Source organism: Camelina sativa, chromosome 16 (assembly GCF_030686135.1).
Source record: "Camelina sativa cultivar CO46 ecotype springtype chromosome 16, ASM3068613v1".
In the NCBI taxonomy this organism is placed as follows: Eukaryota; Viridiplantae; Streptophyta; class Magnoliopsida; order Brassicales; family Brassicaceae; genus Camelina; species Camelina sativa.
The window spans coordinates 7,904,096-7,923,033 of NC_141895.1; the positions used below are offsets into that span (position 1 = coordinate 7,904,096).

Sequence of the window (18,938 nt, forward strand, 5' to 3'; positions counted from 1 at the left end):
AAGCTGCAGTAAATGCAGATAGGTGATACACAAGCGAAGCCATCCTTGTCCAAAAAAAAAAAAAACAAAGAGAATTCGAATCAAAAAATCGATTAATGAGTAGCGAAACTAGTCATAATCCAACAAGGTTTGGAGAAGATGCGCGAACTGCTTCCGGTGTTGCTTTGCTAGGAGGGCATCCCGGATTTGGCGGTCTAGCTTCTTAAAGAGAACAAGAACATCAGTGGAGATCTTGTTGTGATATCTGTTATTTCGTTCCTGCCAAAGAGAGTAGAGGGTGGCCTGAGCAGCAAGACGACGGAGGCTGAGGGGGGAGATGGAGTCTTTGGTATCAAGCCAGACTGAGAACGCAAGCCAGGTGTGGAAGGAGAACGCAGAATAGCCCAGACGATGGGTGACTTTGCTCCAAAGGACCTCGCTGATTTCACAGTGGAGGAAAATGTGGTCTCTTGATTCCAAATACGATCCACATAAGTAGCAGCGTGGATCGAGTTACATTCCCCATCTTGCGAGCCTATCTCTTGTTGGTAACCTGTCCAAGTGCATCAACCACATGATAAAAGCATGGCGGGGGATATGACCTTTAAACCATACTTGCTCTGTCCACGGTTGTAAAGACGATCTTTGTCGCAGAGCCTCCCAAGTCTTCTTGGTTGAGAACTGGTCAAGCTCCTCTGAATCAATACACCAAACATGAATATCCGGAGATGGACCCAGCGGAAGATGGACTGAGGTAAGGTAGATGTGCAGTTCTTCTGCTTGAGCCGATCGAGCAGGTCGAAGAGCCCATCCAACATCAGAGCAAGCATTGGAGGCTGTTGCATTTAACGGAATCCCTGTCTGAGACGGTCCTATAGGTCCCATAAAGTCGATTAGAGGGCCAAAGGGAGTCCACCAATCAAACCAAAAACTGATAAGTTCGCCATTCCCAAGGTGACTGCGAATGAAATTGCGGGCCAGGGGTCTGAGGTTGAGGATAGTTTTCCAGGTCCAGGAAGCTTGTTTTTTTGCGTCAATGGACCAGAAAATGTCGTCTTTTACCTTCGTATTCTTTAGCCATTGTGCCCAGAGGGAATCCGACACCAAGAACAGTCGCCAGATGAACTTTAGGCAGAGCGTTTTGTTCCAGGCTTGCAGGTCCCTGAATCCAAGCCCCCCTTCGGAGACTAGACCAAGCAACCTTTGCGGAACCTGATTTGTTAGGATCACTATTCCAAAGGAAATTCGCGCAAAGACTTTCGATCTTTTTCAGACAACCTTTTGGAAGGAGAAAAGCCGACATCCAGAAGTTGAGGGTTCCGTACGTCACCGAAGCAATGAGCTGCGCTCTACCCGCGTAGGATAAAGCTCTAGCAGACCAGGAGGAGAGACGGCTGGAAAGCTTGTCCAGTAGAGGTTGATAATCTGTTATTTTAAGCTTCTGGTGCATTAGAGGTAGGCCTAAGTAGCGGATTGGAAAAGAACCAAACTTGAAGCCGAGAGAGGAGATCTGGGTGGTTTCATCTTGGTTCAGCCCAGCAACAAGTAGTTCAGTTTTGTTCTTGTTCATGGCCAGACCCGATAGTGTTGCAAACTCGCAGAGAACCCCATCAATGTAGCTAAGAGAGCGACTAGACCCGTCAAAGAATACCATAATGTCGTCTGCAAAAGCTAGGTGAGACACCAGAGGTGCACTAGCATTGGGATGAACTCCAATACGACCATTTGCGTAGTTAAGTGAGAGCATCTGTGAAAATACTTCCATAACTAGGACAAATAGATAGGGGGATAGGGGGTCGCCTTGACGCAACCTTGTTCACCCTTGAAATAACCGCAGAGCTCGCCATTAATGCATAAGGAGAAGCTTGCAGTAGTGACACACTCTGTGATCAAGGAGATGAATGGCGGTGGGAAGTTCATAGCATGAAGAGTGTTGAATAGAAACCCCCAGTGTACCGAGTCAAATGCTTTCCTCAAATCCACCTTTAACATTCCCCGCGGGGAGGTTTGCTTTTGGTTGTATCCTTGGACTAATTCTGTGGCTAGAAGAACGTTTTCGACCAGGATCCTGCCTTGTATGAATGCTGACTGGTTGTTCGAGATTAGATCAGGGAGTACTTTTTTGAGCCGATTTGCCAGGATCTTTGAGACGATCTTGTAGACTGTGTTTAGACAGGCTATTGGGCGGAACTCAGAGATTCGTTGAGCATTTGGTGTCTTTGGGATCAGAGTTAGGAAATAGCGTTCCATTGCTTTAAAATCTTACCCGAGCGGAAGAACTCCATGACTGCTTGAACGACTGAATGGCCCACTGTTGCCCACTGCGCCGTAAAGAACTCAACATAGTACCCGTCTGGGCCGGGTGCTTTGTTTTTAGGGAGAGAGAACACAACCTCCTTGATTTCTGAAGGGGTAACAGGGGCGGACAGAAGTGTTACTGCTTCAGGGGAGCATCGCTTGGGGACCAGAGAGGCTATTTCCTGGGCAGATGTCATGGAGGAAACCTGCTCTTCACCCAGGAGATTTCTGTAGTAGGTAATAGCCAAGTCTTTGATTCCCTGACTAGAGTCTACTACTTGGCCAAGGTCGTCAAGTAGGAAGATGATCTCATTCCGGGATTGTCTGGCTTAAACTGCCCGGTGGAAGAATTTGGAGTTTTTGTCACCCTCTTCTAACCAACAGATTCGAGATTTTTGCCTGAGAAACGATTCCTCGGCAAGAGCCAAGGTACACCAGGTTTGATGAGCTTTGGATTCTTGCAGTATCCGAGGAGGGGACGGATCAGAGAGCAAGCTTTGTTGACATGTGATTAGGCGGTCATATGCTTCCCTTACTCTCTTTTCTAAGTTTGAGTAGTTCTCTCGGCTGAATTCTCGGATAACTGGCTTAAGCTCTTTCAGCCTCTTTGACAGTTTCAACATTTCTGAGCAGTCGAAATTCAGATTGTCCCACCAAACTTTTATAAGGCCTGCGAATTCAGGGTGTCTGTTAAGCAAGGAGAGAAATTTGAATGGTATCTTCTTTTTTGGCTTATGGGAGTCAAGAAACAGACAGCAGGGACTATGGTCAGAGAAACCTGGTTCCCCGAAGACCGCCAAAGACAAAGGGAAGAGTGAGAGCCAACTATCATTTACCATGATACGATCTAGCTTTTTAGCTACAAACCCTGCATCCTGTTTGTTTGACCAGGTAAATGTGTTTCCACAATACTGCAGGTCACTGAGGGCAGAGAGGGAGAAGCATCGAGAGATATCCAACATACCAGGGGGTTGAGCATGCTGGTCCATGTTTGAGTGTTCATGGGGATATAGAATCTGTTTGAAATCCCCAAGCACAGACCAAGGCTTATCTTGCACAAGGGGAGAAGATGCGAGAGATTGCAACTCTGCCCAAAGTGGCTTCCTAGCCATGTTACTGACACTAGATGCGTAGACCACAGAGATGACTAGCTCATTTGCAACAAAAGGTAACCGCACAAGATACATTATCATTTGGAGTGACTTGCTGATGATAGAAACTTGAACCGATGGGTGCCACACGACCCAGATTTTTCCTAAATCAGAGAATTCATAATTACCGACAAAAAACCAGCCAGGAAGGGCACTCGAGATTATATTCTGTGTGTTCTCTGGACTGACATGGATTTCTACTAACCCGCCAAAAAGAGGATGATTACTACGCATCCATTTCCCGAAGCTACGCCGCTTTACTGAGTCGTTAAACCCTCTTATATTCCAACAAAAAATATCCATAAAAGGGGGGGGGGGGAAGGTTTTAGAGGTTTAAAGGGCCTCCAGCCCTGGCTTTCCTCAACTGTTGTCTCACCATTCGCTTTGACATCACCTTCAGGAATCGATCCTCACCCCCAGGGTTATCATCCTCATCAGAGGGGTGCTCTTGACTCGAGAGTGATTCATTGCATTCCTGGTTAGGATTCTGGTAAGGTAACTGAGAAAATAAGCTTGTGCGCAAATCTACACAGAGTTCTCCTTCTTCGAGTCCCAAAGAGGGTACTACCAGTGGACCTTGGCGAGAAGGGGAGCGGGGATTTCCAAGAAGAGCCTTGTTTGGGACAATTGCCCTCTGAATTTCTTTTGGTGGGCCAGGATGATCACACTTTGGTGGCTCTCGACCAGAATCCCTAGAGGTAGCAGGAGATGAAGGTGATGGAGAGTTAGTGGGACCTGTTTTAGTGTGCTGACCAACGATTGGAAGTTGTTCCGGAATAGGCTTCTTGCCTTGTTGTTTACTCTGCTGTTTATCCTTTTTAGCTCGTGGGCATAGGGACGAAGGATGCTTAACAGAGTTGCAGACAGTACAAGTGATCGGGGCTTTTGAGCAGCGCGCGATGGTATGCCCTACCTGTTTGCAGTGCGAGCAAAGGGAGGGGAGCCAAGGACTGGAGACTTGGATGCGTTTTATATGACCTGATTCAAATCTGGCATTCACAGCTTCAGGGATAGGCTTCCTGGGGTCAATGACAGTATAGACTCTAGCAACTTCTATGTTTGTCAGATTTTCCGTGTGAGGATGGAGGCAAACAGGATGACCCACCAACCCTGTTATGTGCTCAAGCCCTTCTCTGTTGAAGAATTCCAGCGGCACGCCCTCGAAGTCCAACCAAATAGGAACCATGGTCAGCTCAGGTTTCGAGGGAGTGATTTCGGGAGACCATTTGGTGACAAACATTGTTTGTCCATCAATTTGCCAGAGGCATTGACTAAGGATACGTCTTCGCACATTTGGACAGGGGACTCTGAAGAGATAAGAGTTACCCTCCATCTTTGAGGTGGTAATGTCTCTTCTTTGGCGACTCCATATACCATTGACAATGGCCTGGACTGCGCCTCGTGGAGGCGGCTCATCATAAAATTGACCAAGAATAAAACTATCCCAGGCCTTTTTGTTCTTCTCTATCACCGAATTTGGAATAGTAACACAAGCCTCACCCGAATCGAGAGTATAAGGCGTACCTTTCTTTTCCAATTTGAGGGAACTTCCGTTAACCAGATTTTTCCATGGGAAATCGGGTTTGACTGACACCGGAGCACTCAACCGAGGGGTCGGGGGGGGGGGGGGTTTCCGTGCGAGGCTGATATGGAGTATCAGCCGTTGTAGCGGCTTCAGTGGTCGCCGCCAGTGAAGTCCGTACAGAATTAGGGTTTGCTTCAATCGCTACAGGAGGTGGAGTGGTTTCTGTAAGCGAGGGAGCAGAAATCTCTGTGGTAGCTGAGCTTTTTAAGGCCTCAGGTAACGTCTTGGCGGGAAGAGAGGGGGGGCTACCGGCTGCGACGGTTGACACAGGCGGGGATGAGGATCTCTCTGAGGATTTAATCGAGGATGGGGATCCAGTGGGGATTACCCGAGGGGGTTTCTTTTTGGGTTTGCTTTTGGCCATGGTGGCTGGAGGGAGCCTGCGCCGAGATCGGCGAAGGTGGAGGGAGAAGGAATGGGATCGCGTTTTTTATCGCCTTTTATCGCCTGTCAATTGTCTCTTGTTTTTGCAGCCTTTTGGCAAAGTTCCAGCCTTTTGGAAAGGAAAAAATATCTTTTAGCGAACTTTACAGTTTTTGGCGGACTAATTAATAAAGTCTTTGACAAGAAACCGTTCTGCTTGGTGTGACTCCGACTATAGTTCGTGTCCCGTTTCTCGTCGTTCTCTTACTGGATGGCTTATTCAATTGGGTGGTTCACCAATTTCGTGGAAGACAAAGAAGCATGATGTGGTCTCTCGTTCATCCGCTGAAGCTGAATATTGTGCGATGGCTGACACGGTTTCTGAAATATTGTGGATGCGACAACTTCTGCCTGCACTTGGTATTGATTGCTCTGCTTCTACGGTTCTCTATTCCGACAGTCTCTCTGCTATTTGCCTGGCTAAGAATCCTGTCTATCATGCTCGCACGGAGCACATCGAGAATGACTGTCATTTTATAAGGGATGAGATTTTGCGTGGTGTCATTACTCCTCTCCATGTCTCCACAAAGATTCAACTTGCGGATATTATGACTAAAGCTTTGGGAAAGAAAGAATTTGATGCATTTCTTATCAAGATGGGTGTTTGTAACCTGCACATTCCACCTTGAGGGGGGATAATGGGCCCGATGGGTCTCTGTTTGTACTAGCATAGTTCGGTTTATGACTGCAACCTAGGTCTAATGTATATTGTGTATATAAGCCGTTTGTGGCATGATGAATAAGACTAAGAAATCTTCTTTACAACCTCATAGGTTTCTTGTCAGTCTTAACGGATCAATTGCATTATATTTAGTTCAAGACTGGATAACTAAGAATTAGATACTAAGTGGTTTCACTCTAGCAAATATAGTTAATGCAAGAATCTAGCAAATTGGAGTAAGTATCATTCATCCTAATCTAAAATTTGTTTGACTACGTACGATAAGAAAAATTATTAGAATAACGTGTTATAGTTAGGAACCTAATTAACAAGATTTGGAATTGGAATTAAGATGTGTGAGTTTCGGTTATCACATGCATTGAGTCGTAGTAGATACAAGATAGCAACAAACCTGAATATAAAGTGCATGTTCTTTGATTAAGAATGTGCGGTTCGATGTACGTACTTAACTAGCTATATACTAATGCTCCAAAGAAAGGCTGATTAGATATCTTCTCGTTCCTCTATGACAGAAATTGAATCAGAGATAAAGAGATTGCATGATTATATAATAAACAATAGTAGATAACATTGTATGTAATAAAAACCCGAAACATACGATATATATGACCTTTTCTCATTGACGTTTTATTTTCTAATACATTCTTTTTGAGTAACGTACTTCGTATCAGGTAATTTCCTACGTACATTCCAATTTTATCAATACACCTGATTTCTCTTGGGATTTTGAAACTTTAATTAAAGATAATAAACTTTTGCCCAAGAAAAAAGATAATATACTAAACCAAGTCTTGTTATAGGTAAACAACTATATAAGCATGTATTTTCTTTAAAGGTGCGTAAGAATAGTCAAAACAAATCTTTTAGAACAAATTCTAAAGAAAGAAAAATACTAGACCATATTAGTATAGTATTGTATTAGTGTTATCGGTATGTCACTCTTCAATCATCTCAATCTACACATAAGAGTATATCATAACAAGATTATTCTGTTTCGTACGTTTATTTTCTAGTTCTTAAAAAATCACTAAAAACAAACATAAAAATATTATGTCATATATATTTATTTTCTATATAACTTAAGGCTTAGAAGTGTCCACCACTTAGTCCGGTTCCACAACGGTTGAAGAAAAAAAAAACCTGATGATATAAGTGCTTTTTCTTTCTTTTGAATACTGTAAAACAAAAACAAAAAACTATTTTCACATTTTTTCTACTTTACAATAAATGCTTCTTAGTAAGACTTTTATAAGGGATTAATTTTGCTCAGAACAACCAAAAGAATTATGAGTTTGAAATGCATCTTGAGTTCGAGAATTCCCAATTTGTTTCGAATGTCTTTGTCAATTTGGTTGCTAATTTTGAGTGTTAAGTATAGTAAAAAACTTTATGGATAACATAACATGATATATGTATAAACAAATAAATGCGACCAATTGGTAATACGCATAAAGTGTACAATAATGAGAAGGGCCCATGACCAGCTGTGTAGGAATGTACAAGAAATGGGAGTACGAAAACTTAAAGTAGCAAATAAGTAGAAATGTTCTCTATATATTTACATGTTCAATCAATGTACTTATGCTTCTTCCGTGGGTAACTATATTTATCCCTTTATGTACTTCTTACTCATAAAATTTTCAAGACTCAAATCTTCTTCTTAGGAGTTTCACGAACTACAGTGCACTTATTTAGTAATAATTAAGTTGAAGTTTGGTTCAGACGTTCAGTATACTAAAATAACAAAGATAAATGTGTGAAACTAAAACAATAGTAACTTATATTCCTTCTAAATCAACATTACAACTAATAAAAAAATCAATAATCATATAACAGGTATTTTGAAAGAAAACTAAAACAGATAGAATATAATTAGAGCAATTTATAGTTCTGACATGGTGCACATGTGGACATATAACCTCTATTATATTACAAGTTTGTTAGGTGCACACATATTTCTCTTGTTATAAAATAAAATAACTTCAAAATTGACCTAAATTCACTTTGCTTTTTAAACTCTATGGTGGAAAATTTAGATCTTAGAAAAGAATTGTTGCATTGGATGATATAATTGTATTAGTTAGTTCTTTTTTACCAAAACTGACAGGATTAATCGATAGAGTTATAAATAAATAAAAAATTGCATTTCGAACATTGGTAAGTCTTGATAGTTTTTTTTTTTTTTTTTTTTTGTGTGCAACTGATATATAAGCCTTGAGAGTATAGGCAATAGAAGATAGCATGGAGAGTAAATAAAGTGGACCGTCAAAACCCATAATAAGAAATGATTCAAATGAATGGAAGAATATTCTACACATCTTCTAACTATTTCTGTAAAAGCATATTTCTATTTTGGTTTTAGTTTCAATGCATTAGAGTCGAATTAGAAAGTTTTACATAATATGTGCTAGTGTTATGTAAATGCTTCAATTCAACGGAGTATATGTACACGTCGAAATCAACTACAATTCAATAATATTTATTACATAAGATTTATCATATATTAATTGAAAAAAGAAAAACCACATGGTTCTCTTAAAGACAATGTACATGATAGCAAAACACATTAAAGGATGAGAAGGTGTTCCTTCTGTTTTTTTTTTCTTCTTAATTTTCAACTTTCGAGAAATGAACGCAGATGTAAAATAATAAAATGGAAACAAATAATACATATTCAAAGTTCATTCTTTATTGCTCTCCTCTTCTTCTGATTACTGGCACCTGATACACATATTGTCAAGCTTAATTTAATTTATACTTTTACATGCATATTTTTTACTCATTCATATACATGCATGCATGATAACTGATACATTATACATATTATATATAATTATATAAACATATACATATATATACATATCTATATTGATGTATCTATGTTTATGCAAGATTAAGTAAAGCGACCCATGTATGATATTTTATGCATTATGTCTTTTTGGCTTATATATGCATTATGGTTCGAGACAGAAAATAAAAATAAAGAGGACATCATACCTTGATTATCCAATGCTACTTTCTCAACTGTGAAATCTTGTTGTAGGAAACCCGAGTTAAAGTTTCCCTGCAACAGAAATAGAAATTTTAAACTTCTAGAGAAGCCAAAGTGGTAAGAAGACGTATAGCTTGTGGTCACACTGATAAAGTTATAATTTGTGACCATGAAGCAAAAAAAAGTAATATGTAGAGACCTTGAATATTCTTCTTGTGGAGTAGCTTCGAGAGAAATCATCAAGCCGTTGATACCCATCTAGATGTTGCTTATACGCTGAAACTTCTTCTTCAACCGGCTGTTTAATATTTTTCCCAAATATTGAGATTAAAATGAATATAACTTCAGAAGCAAATAAATATAGATAAATATGTAAAAACTCATTTATCCAATAATAAGTTATCATATAACAGATTAACAAAATAAAATAAAAACTGGCGTATATATATATACATATGTATGTATAAAATGTGGCTTCAGAATTCACAATACCAATGAACTAGCTGTGTCATCAAGTGAAGAGTTGCTTCTCTCACTACATCTTTGTTCTTTATGAACCTTCTTCTTGCTCTTGTTTTTGCACCAATATAGCGTGTTTTGTTGGATGGGATCTTCAGGAATGGTCTCCTCGCGGTAATATGGAGGCCCAGAAGATGCATCCGACACCATTGAAGAATCTTCATCATGTTCTTGTCTTGTTTCTCCATTGTTATCATCTAGACGATGCAGTGAAACAGAAGGAGAATGGTCTAAGTACATTGTCCAACTTGAGTCTCCCGCGTCGCTGAAATATAAATCCGATATATCCATTTTCTTTTGATTTCTCCCAAAAAAACTCTTTTTTTTTTGTTATTTGTTTTCTATCTCTCTAGGCTTCAAGGCCTTTAAGAAGAGGATATACTCTTTCAGTGCAGCCAACAAGGGTATTGGTTTGGAAACAAAATATCTATAACCATATATCTTGAGTATTTTATTTATATTTTAAAAATTCAAAAATAAATGTATGATTGTTGGCAAAAACAAATTGTGGTTTTTTAGTCACTATCTATTTCAAAATAATTAAAGGCAATATGAACTTTTAACTCAAAACTAATACGTGATGATGGAGAGTTTCATATAAACAATTCTACTTCTGATATAAGACATTTTACCATATGTTTTTCAAGATAAAAAGGCGGGAATAGCTCATTATCAAAAAAATACCCATAACTAGACTTATTACCATTTAAAAAAATATATATATAATTTTAACGTTCAATTCAAAACCAATCAACAATAATTACAGAAACCGTTTGTTCAAATCAAATTTGAAAAAGCTTTTATTTTGTTAGAGTTTGTTTGTAGCCGAGATCATTCTTTCTTTTTGTTTGTTTTTCCACCAATAGAAAGCTAATCATTAATCAATATCATAAGAGTTTGAAATGATGTGATATTTTTATTTTTGACATTTCTTTATTTTTTTTATTTGTTCTCCAACCAATAAGAAACTAATACATATCATTAGAGGTTGAGATGATGTGATCTTTTTTTGTTGTCCAACCAATAAGAAACTAAAACATATCATTAGAGGTTGAAGATGATGTGATATTTTTTTTTGACATGTTGTATGAGAACAAACAAAATTATTTTGCTTTTGTCGTTTCAAGTCCAAACATGCAGATCGAATCCAAAACTCAAAAAGACAGAGAAATAACATAACTTAAGAAATGTTTTTGTCATGTAGCGTAATACTCATTTTGGACACTCTTAGCTTGCATGCAATAGATAATCGACAGTTGGCTTACTGATTATGAACATTGGGCCAATAGGTTAGTGATAGTGGCAATAGATGTTTACGTACTATTAATTTATATCCCATCTTATACTCTTTTCACTTTACACCTACACCCTGCACCATCCATTATAGGTGCGGTGCCTATTTACATATTAAAATATTTGGTTTTTCAGTACATAACTCGGTTAATCCCATTGGATACTAGATTAATTACAGTCTTCTTACTTTAATCCAATTTGTTATCCGAAATATTCTTATATCCATTGTGTTATTACATTGGAATAGTATAAATTTATTTTTATCATAGCTAGAAGAAAGTTCGAGGACTTCACTCTTGCTTGAAACTAACTTTTGGCAATACATGTTACCACGTATCACTTTTCTTGAGCAGTTTATATATGTATCAAACCATTTTGAATCATTGTATTAAGAATATATACATATTTGACTAGTTGATTAAACTATTTTTGTTTTCTTTTTTTTTGACTAAGGATAATAAGCATCTGAAAGTCATGTGACCTACTAATTTGTATGGAACATATGTGATCTAGAGGTTTGTAGTGCCACCACGATGTCATCTATTCACCCTCAAATCATCATTTTGGCTTTAGCAGAGACCTATAACGAGTACGGCCATAGCAAATGATAGCCAAAAAAAAAAAAACAAAAAATAGAAAAATAATAGAAAATGGTGATTTACGTTTTGTAATTGATGAATTCGAATGCTATAAAAGTTGATATTACAATGTCAACTTTTATTTATTTTCTTGCACAGAGTCCTTTCTAACCAGCATTTTCTTCACCAAACTTTGATAACCAATCCTTATACGGAGACAATTATCTGAAATTGCATTGAAGAAAATTCGAACCCTATGCTTTAAGGACATAAGTATATCATGGTTCCCGTGCTCCTAATCTATATTCTAGAGCAACAACATGAGTTACACAAAAGATATGCCTGAATCAAATCAGCTGATTTCACTACTTCAAAACTCCATATTCCGTTCTTTTTACTGAACTACTTTTGCAGGGTTCTTTCTTGCATAGCCACACAAATTACCTATCTGTCTGTGGCAGTATTATTCAACTGAGCTGTTCACTAGAATGCTCTGTAGTGTCTATGTTTGTTGCCATTTTCTCTTCTTTTGTCTCCATAAGTTTCAATTTCTGAAACAAGAATATATATTAAGATATCATCGCAACGTCTATAATCAAAATCGGATGTACTTCTCTAAAGAATGATCTTGAAAACTAAGGAAAAAGGAAACTTACTTTAGATGGTGCAAACATGTTTGCATAGACTTAGCGTCTCTCTTGTTGCTATCAGCTTTTGTCTGTTTCAGCGTCTTGTGAAGAGAGTTCACTTCCCTGAAAATTTTACAGTGTCATTGCATAACAGGTCCAGGAGAAAAATATAAAGATGCAACAAACAACATACGCATTCTTTTACCGGTTCTCAGGATCAGCCTCTAGAGCCTTTTTTATATCCATTTATGCTGAAATCAAATCTCTCAACTCAATATAGGATTGTGCTCTCCTATATAAGGCTTTCACATTTTAGGACTCAAAAACTAAAACTTGTGCCAAAAAAACATGAGATCTTGTCATCTTATAGCAGTAATTTACTACTCAGTCTACACATGCACACACAACATCTACTGGATTTTAAAACTACTAAAAGATTATAAATTGCATAACTTAATTAAAAGAGAAAAGCCACCAAGTCTCACTAGACACGAGTCTACTTCTTTTTTCCTAAACTTGTTACCTCTGAACATAAACTAATAGTTTCCAGAAAATTGTTTAGTTTTAGACTATAGGCTGCACTATTTAAGAAGCAAGATACTCTCAAAGCCTCCACTTTCTTTTCTTCATCACCTTCAAATTTACCATTCTCAATATATTCTACAGCCTGTAAGCTTATGTATTATCATGTCAGGGATTCCAATGGTATATGTCAAGTGTTTTCTCAATGTCTCCTTAGTATTAAATATGGCTACTTTCTAGATGTAAATACGGCTACTTTCAATAATAGATTTTCTCATGAATCACCTTATTATATTTCTTCTCTGCTCGCTGGTACTTTTGATTTTTGTATAGCAGATTGCCTTCTTCTTTCCTTCTGTTAGCAGTTTTTATTTTCTCTTCATTATTCATCTCCCCTGGTGTTTTCTCATGTTTTCAAAGAAACAACATAAAAAATTCGTGTTTAGAAGATTTGAAATAGTCACTTTCCATGAGTAATTTCAGAGCCATGTTGCGGATATAAAATAAAAGTTATGCAAAATATTATCCCAACAAAATGAAGACCTCCATATCCAGAAAGATAACTACGATTCAGCTTAAATGTTTGTTTGGATGAGGGAGGACATTTCATAATTTGTTAAGCAATATACCAAACAATTTTGCTGTTGTTCAGAACTATGGACATAATAAAGAGTTAACAGAACAAGAAACTCAAAACTCAATATCAAGTACTTTCAAGTCCCAGTATTAGCTATTACCTTGACAAAGTCTAACATTTCAACTTCATATATAAGAGTTGAACATTGTGGGACTTTAGCGAGGTCACACTGGACTTCCACATTTCCAAAACCATACTCAGGAATTATTGTCAATATCGCCTTTTCCCCTCGCTTCATTGTTGCAACAGCTTTGTCTAAGCCAAAGATCACTTTCTCTATAAATATGAAGTAAGCAATTCAAGTTTGTGTCAATGCTGAAATTAATATACTTTTAATAAGGCCAAAAGATATCTTAGATTACATCGTCTGTCCTTCATCTGTTACAAAAACCAATGGCTCCCCGTCCCCAAGTGCTTTCATTTCGAACATAGTTTTGTCTTCTAGCTTTGCAACATAACTGACTGCATTGAAATTTCAAACTACGTCATGCTTGATTGAAAGTAAACACTAAGAGAGTTCTCTAACCCATTTTGTCTAATGTAAAACCATGTTTCAGATTATAGACAAAACAATAGCTGTGACTGAATCATCCACGCACACACTTACCAGTGACAGTGGAACCATCATCTGCAACACTTGTGCCTTCGCCATCTCTCATAATTTTCTTAAAAACCTTTGAATCGCCCACGACATCAATAACAGGTTTATAGGAAACCAGCACTACATCAATATTTAGCACAAAATTTGGTGGAACAACATTGATATTCCCACTTGAACTTCTTCCTTTTTCTTCAAACCCATCTGTACATTTATTATATTTAAGCAGCAGATATGCAATAACCTAAGACTTTAGAAATGACATCACCACATACATTGAGGCTGGTCAATCAATTTGGCCTTTTCTCCAGGACACATGGTTACAATTGCCAGTGGCAATGCTGGGCATAGATGACCTAAAAACCAACACATACCTATTTAGAATTGAAATGAAAAAGACTACTTCATAACTCATATACACTATTACTTTCAATTACCATCATTCACACAAAACTCAATGCCTTCATCTGGTGATTTGGCCACAAAGGTTCCATCAAGAAGCTCAACTTGGTACTTCACTACAGTAATCAAATACAACATATTGGTCATTATTATCAGCAGTTCAAGATGAGTCATACAAGACAACTAGCCATGAGATACATACTAACTAAGAACTTCATCCAAATCACTAGGCTTCCCATTCTTATTGTCTTTTCTACAATTCTCTTGATAACACTTCCATCTCTACGAACATCAACAACAGAAATCCACGAGAAAAGTTCGATTTCAAACTGAATAACAGAATTTGGAGGCACATTATCATCACACCCCTCAGCTCCATAACCTTGATCAGTAGGCAAAGTGAACAATGCAAGTTCTCCTCTCTTCATTGTCATAATACAATCTCCTAAGCCTCAAATATCCCTAACTACAAAATCACTGAACTTGGATCAGTCAATCTACGAAAAATAGAACACAAGAAAGGAAACAAATCTAAACTTCATCATCCTTTAGAGTTAGAGTCACAGGTTCACTCTTATCTCTAGTTGAATAGAAGATTCTACCATCAAGCAAAGTACCAACGTAATGAACTGCAAAAAAAATTCGTTACCGTTTCCAATCATTTGAAATCGTGAATGTGATTTTGATTTCTAATCAAAAGGAAATCGAAGAGAACCCTGTGGCTTCGTCACTGATTTCAGGAGTTTCGTATCCAGTACCGAGTTTGAGAAGCTTATTTTTGATGTCGGAGGCACCGAGAACTCTTTCTTCTCTGATTTGGGGAGGATGAGTTGATTCAATGACTTCTCCATCTTCCTCCTCCAATTCTTCGTCTTTGTCAGAAACTTTGGCTGCTGCTATAGCTACGGCTGATGAATCCATGGCGGATTTTGAAGGATTGAAGTTACAAAGTGCATCGAGTTCGCCAAGGAAAAGATAAAGAAGAAATGGATTAAATTTGTCTTTAAGAGATTAATTTAGCTCAAATTTATAATTAATTACAAAGTAGCCTACTCCATGCTTTATGTATGCATTGTTAACTTGAAATATAAAATAAAGTTTTATTCAATTATATCTGAAATGTACAGATGTAATTGTTAATATATGTCTTAAAAAATAGTATTCATAATACTTCGGCTCAACTACAATTTATAGTTTATATATGTTATGTAATCTTTTATAGAAGGATCATGATAAAGAGGAAAGTTAAAGTAAATATTACTAAATATTTTTGATGACGATGTATTGTTGAAATGATTTAAACAGTATGTTACTATAATAATAAAACCATTACTTATAGCAAAGTCAACTATATATTTTCGTTAAATAGTTAAGATATATTATATTTCTTATATTTTTCTTTTTTTGGAAAAAAAAAACTGATAAGTAGTCTAGAAAGAAAAGTGTAAGATCTTACTTATTTATTTGATGAATAATATTATGTTTTCATATATATTAATTTTATTGTCATCATCTAAAAGTAATAGTTAACAAAAAATAGTTTTATATATGATAAGTCAATTTAAAATAATTTATTAAAACGATATCACGAAAGAGTTTAACCAGTTTTATAACCAGTTGTATGAAATTTAATATATTTTTTATTTTATATATTTTGTTTCTATTTCTAATCATTTTAATATAAATAGTATGATTAACAATAAATTAAATTTTGAAATTATTGTTTTCTGTTATATTATAGGGTGGTAAAGCAATTATGTTTTTTAAACACAATCAAAATGTAACTTATAAATTACTATTAAATACAAATTTGAGTTTTTTCTTTAATACAATATATATGATTATTGAATATAATGTGAGTTTTTTAATATTAGAAAATCTTTTATATTAAATTATTCTTCATAAATTAATTTTGTTTCAGTTTTTATTTTGAAATGTATGAAACCATTTTATAGTAATAGGAAAATTAGTTACAGCAAAGTTAATTAAGTTTTGTATGTTCGTTAAATAATTATGATAATTTAATTTATTTGTAGTTTGTTTTTTTTTTGGAAAAAAAAACTGATAAGTATTCTAAGAAAAAATTGTAATACCTTACTTTGATAGATAAATTATGTTGTCCTATATATTAATTTTATTTTCATATCTAAAAGTAATAGCTAACAACAAATAATTTTATAGTATGATAAGTTAATTTTAAAATAATTTATTAAAACAATATCACAAAACATTTATCTTATACTCTAAGTCTAACTAATTTTTATAATAATTCATGAAAATAAAAATGTGTCAAATTTAATATACATATTATTTTCTTCTATAATTTGTCTCTATTTCTAATCATTTTAAAATAAATAGTATAATTAACAATAAATTAATTTTGAAACTATTGTTTTCTATTATTTTTTGGGGGAGATAAAACAATTATGTTATAAAGCCATTTTTTTAGTACATATGTTTTAAAGACAGTCAAATTGTAACTTATAGAATACTATTAAATACAAATTTGAGTTTTGTCTTTAATACATTATATATGATTATTGAATATTATATGATTTAGATATATATATATATATATATGTGTGTGAAAATATTCTATTTTTTTAAATAGTTAGGCTATCATATATTAATTTGGTTTCAGTTTTTACTTCAAAAGTTTGAAACCATTTTCTATTTTTATTTGGTTTCAATTTGTTTATATTTTTTAGTTGGGTTGATTAGTATTTTGTTTAGGTTCTATGGTGTATGATTTCATTATGAAATATATTAGATGCCAAAACTAAAAAATGGAAAAAATATATTTTTGTAACAATGTTAAATTTAAAATTGGTGAGAATGACACCAAATGTCACTTGATAGGCAAAATTAGAAAAACAAAACCTTCTCTTATTATATAAAATTATTTATTAGCATTATTGTTATGAAAATAACTAAATTAAGAACAACAAGAAAGAAACCATTGATTAGACCATACCACAAACCCCACCAGGTCCACCGAACGTGAGCATCTCTCCACTGCCTAATTCAAACTCACGATACCATACATCATAACACTTTGGACTATCTACGTATTCCTCAAAACTATGGCAATTAATATCGACCAGACTTTTGTCTTGGAAAGATTTAAGCTGTTTCATGAAACTTGCTAAGTTGTCTATACGGTTTACTTCTCTCGGAAAAGTCCCTGCCCCCATCGGAGGACTGATAGCTCCAGTTGGCCCTCCTGTATACCCGCCAAAATAAATTTGTGATGCTCCTTCCATCGAATACATATGAGAGGGCCAGTAGCCTATCAAGGTCTTTCTCGTCATCAATAACCAGCTCTTTGTTTTGGAGTCCTGTATGATTGGTGCATAGTTATTATATACAATTTGCTAAATTTCCGTATAACTTGCTAAAATTTAAATATAATTCAATTACTTTACTTTTGTTTTAGTTTTACCTGACCTACGAGAAGATGAACATCGTGCTGCTTTTTGCCTACAACACTAACTTTGTCGTAAACCATACCAGGGTAGATTGTTTTATGGACTTGGACATATCCTCCTGGACACAACGCGTTGTAGCATCCATTTTGGTGTTTGCCTGAGTCTGACTGTTATATGTGTACTTATTTGATTAAGAACACAACAAAACCAAAGATATTTTGAATTAAAAGATAAAGTAAATATTACTTACTACCTACCGAGAATGTTGTTAGCCTTGGACGATCATCTCGGTACAACCCTGTATGCACCTAAAAAGACAGATCAATTGTGCCATAAGTTTATAAATCGACATATGATGATTTTTATGAACATATGGATTTTGTACGTAGTATACTTACAGCCCAACCGAATTGGATGCTGCTTATCATATCTTTTTCTCTGTGATTTAGCCAAACCCAAGCTTTGCTAAACTGATTTTTTAATACCCTTGGTTTGTAGATACTGAAAACCGCTTGTGCTCCACCGAATCTCTCTGTGGAATTGTCGAATGTTTTGATAATTGCATACTAACCAAAAATTTTTTTTTATTATGTCATTAAAAATTATGAAAATAAATCTTTTTAACCTCTGTTAAAATAATACTGTAGTTTAATGTCGTTGTTAAAAATACTTACATGTAGATTAGCTGCTGTAATTGTTGTCTCCGGATGGATAAAGTTATTAGTGTAGTTACTTTGCGGTTTGTGAATTGGTACTTGTCCTTTAGGACAACGTTCTTCAGATTTACTACTAGTAATCATATCTGATGTTTCTGGCTCCATCGATAGCATGGCTTGAAACTCGACGCTTGGTCTCATCTAGGATAGAGACAAACAAACAATTCAGAGGAATATTTTTGATGGTTGATCAAAGCATCTCCATAAATTCAAAATTCTAATGATCATGAACCCCCATACCTGGATTTGGTGATTCTTCATCGATGGATGTTGAAATGCAGGTTGCTTATAGATATCAACACATACGTATTCTATTTCTCCCTGCCATAAAACAGTAGATATACATGAGTCAACAACATATGTACATCCAAACAAATAATGTATAAATTAAGTATCATTTTTTTTTTCTTTTTCTTTTGGTTACCTGAACTGTTGGAGAAATATGATGAGAAAAGAGATAAATGAAAAGACATAATAACCAGTAGAAAGCCATAGAATATTGTTTT

At 35.8% G+C, this 18,938-nt stretch overlaps 5 protein-coding genes and 1 pseudogene across 5 annotated transcripts; all 6 read right to left on the minus strand.

The window, feature by feature from the left end:
- Positions 1-194: 194 nt before the first annotated feature.
- Positions 195-1,744, minus strand: LOC147925271 (uncharacterized). The gene is made up of 3 exons (XM_087492550.1): positions 1,042-1,744; positions 582-851; positions 195-532 (listed from the first exon to the last, which is right to left on the minus strand). The coding sequence occupies exons 1-3, from the start codon at positions 1,742-1,744 to the stop codon at positions 195-197; spliced, it is 1,311 nt and encodes a 436-aa protein (XP_087348676.1).
- Positions 1,745-1,746: 2 nt separating this feature from the next.
- On the minus strand, positions 1,747-3,662 carry LOC109129468 (uncharacterized). Its single transcript, XM_019237725.2, has 3 exons — positions 2,677-3,662; positions 2,246-2,505; positions 1,747-2,141 (listed from the first exon to the last, which is right to left on the minus strand). The coding sequence occupies exons 1-3, from the start codon at positions 3,660-3,662 to the stop codon at positions 1,747-1,749; spliced, it is 1,641 nt and encodes a 546-aa protein (XP_019093270.2).
- A 91-nt stretch (positions 3,663-3,753) lies between these two features.
- Positions 3,754-4,761, minus strand: LOC147925272 (uncharacterized). The gene has a single exon (XM_087492551.1). The coding sequence runs from the start codon at positions 4,759-4,761 to the stop codon at positions 3,754-3,756; it is 1,008 nt and encodes a 335-aa protein (XP_087348677.1).
- Positions 4,762-8,564: 3,803 nt separating this feature from the next.
- LOC104750185 (protein SOB FIVE-LIKE 6-like) lies at positions 8,565-10,195 on the minus strand. The gene is made up of 4 exons (XM_010471949.2): positions 9,603-10,195; positions 9,310-9,408; positions 9,116-9,182; positions 8,565-8,839 (listed from the first exon to the last, which is right to left on the minus strand). Exons 1-4 carry the CDS (start codon positions 9,918-9,920, stop codon positions 8,793-8,795), a joined length of 531 nt encoding a protein of 176 aa, XP_010470251.1. The 5' UTR covers positions 9,921-10,195; the 3' UTR covers positions 8,565-8,792.
- A 1,772-nt stretch (positions 10,196-11,967) lies between these two features.
- Positions 11,968-15,209, minus strand: LOC104753491 (70 kDa peptidyl-prolyl isomerase-like; annotated as a pseudogene).
- A 1,947-nt stretch (positions 15,210-17,156) lies between these two features.
- Positions 17,157-18,938, minus strand: LOC104753492 (protein neprosin-like). Its single transcript, XM_087490233.1, has 7 exons — positions 18,857-18,938; positions 18,673-18,753; positions 18,391-18,573; positions 18,115-18,282; positions 17,974-18,024; positions 17,731-17,883; positions 17,157-17,626 (listed from the first exon to the last, which is right to left on the minus strand). Exons 1-7 carry the CDS (start codon positions 18,923-18,925, stop codon positions 17,252-17,254), a joined length of 1,080 nt encoding a protein of 359 aa, XP_087346359.1. The 5' UTR covers positions 18,926-18,938; the 3' UTR covers positions 17,157-17,251.

Excerpts from the sequence above, each read along its gene's own strand:
- LOC104750185 (XM_010471949.2), bottom strand. The coding sequence starts at position 9,920 with ATGGATATATCGGATTTATATTTCAGCGACGCGGGAGACTCAAGTTGG. Across the intron at positions 9,409-9,602 it reads ATGACACAGCTAGTTCATTG|CCGGTTGAAGAAGAAGTTTC; the intron begins GTATTGTGAATT and ends AATATTAAACAG. Across the intron at positions 8,840-9,115 it reads AGTAGCATTGGATAATCAAG|GTGCCAGTAATCAGAAGAAG; the intron begins GTATGATGTCCT and ends TATGTGTATCAG.
- LOC104753492 (XM_087490233.1), bottom strand. The coding sequence starts at position 18,925 with ATGGCTTTCTACTGGTTATTATGTCTTTTCATTTATCTCTTTTCTCAT. Across the intron at positions 18,025-18,114 it reads GCATCCAATTCGGTTGGGCT|GTGCATACAGGGTTGTACCG; the intron begins GTAAGTATACTA and ends CTGTCTTTTTAG. Across the intron at positions 17,884-17,973 it reads CAAGGCTAACAACATTCTCG|TCAGACTCAGGCAAACACCA; the intron begins GTAGGTAGTAAG and ends CACATATAACAG.
- LOC147925271 (XM_087492550.1), bottom strand. The coding sequence starts at position 1,744 with ATGGAAGTATTTTCACAGATGCTCTCACTTAACTACGCAAATGGTCGT. Across the intron at positions 852-1,041 it reads AATGGCTAAAGAATACGAAG|GACCGTCTCAGACAGGGATT; the intron begins GTAAAAGACGAC and ends TGGGACCTATAG. Across the intron at positions 533-581 it reads AGAGCAAGTATGGTTTAAAG|GTTACCAACAAGAGATAGGC; the intron begins GTCATATCCCCC and ends GCACTTGGACAG.
- LOC147925272 (XM_087492551.1), bottom strand. The coding sequence starts at position 4,761 with ATGGAGGGTAACTCTTATCTCTTCAGAGTCCCCTGTCCAAATGTGCGA.
- LOC109129468 (XM_019237725.2), bottom strand. The coding sequence starts at position 3,662 with ATGCGTAGTAATCATCCTCTTTTTGGCGGGTTAGTAGAAATCCATGTC. Across the intron at positions 2,506-2,676 it reads GCCGAGGAATCGTTTCTCAG|AAATCTCCTGGGTGAAGAGC; the intron begins GCAAAAATCTCG and ends TACCTACTACAG. Across the intron at positions 2,142-2,245 it reads CATGGAGTTCTTCCGCTCGG|TCTACAAGATCGTCTCAAAG; the intron begins GTAAGATTTTAA and ends GTCTAAACACAG.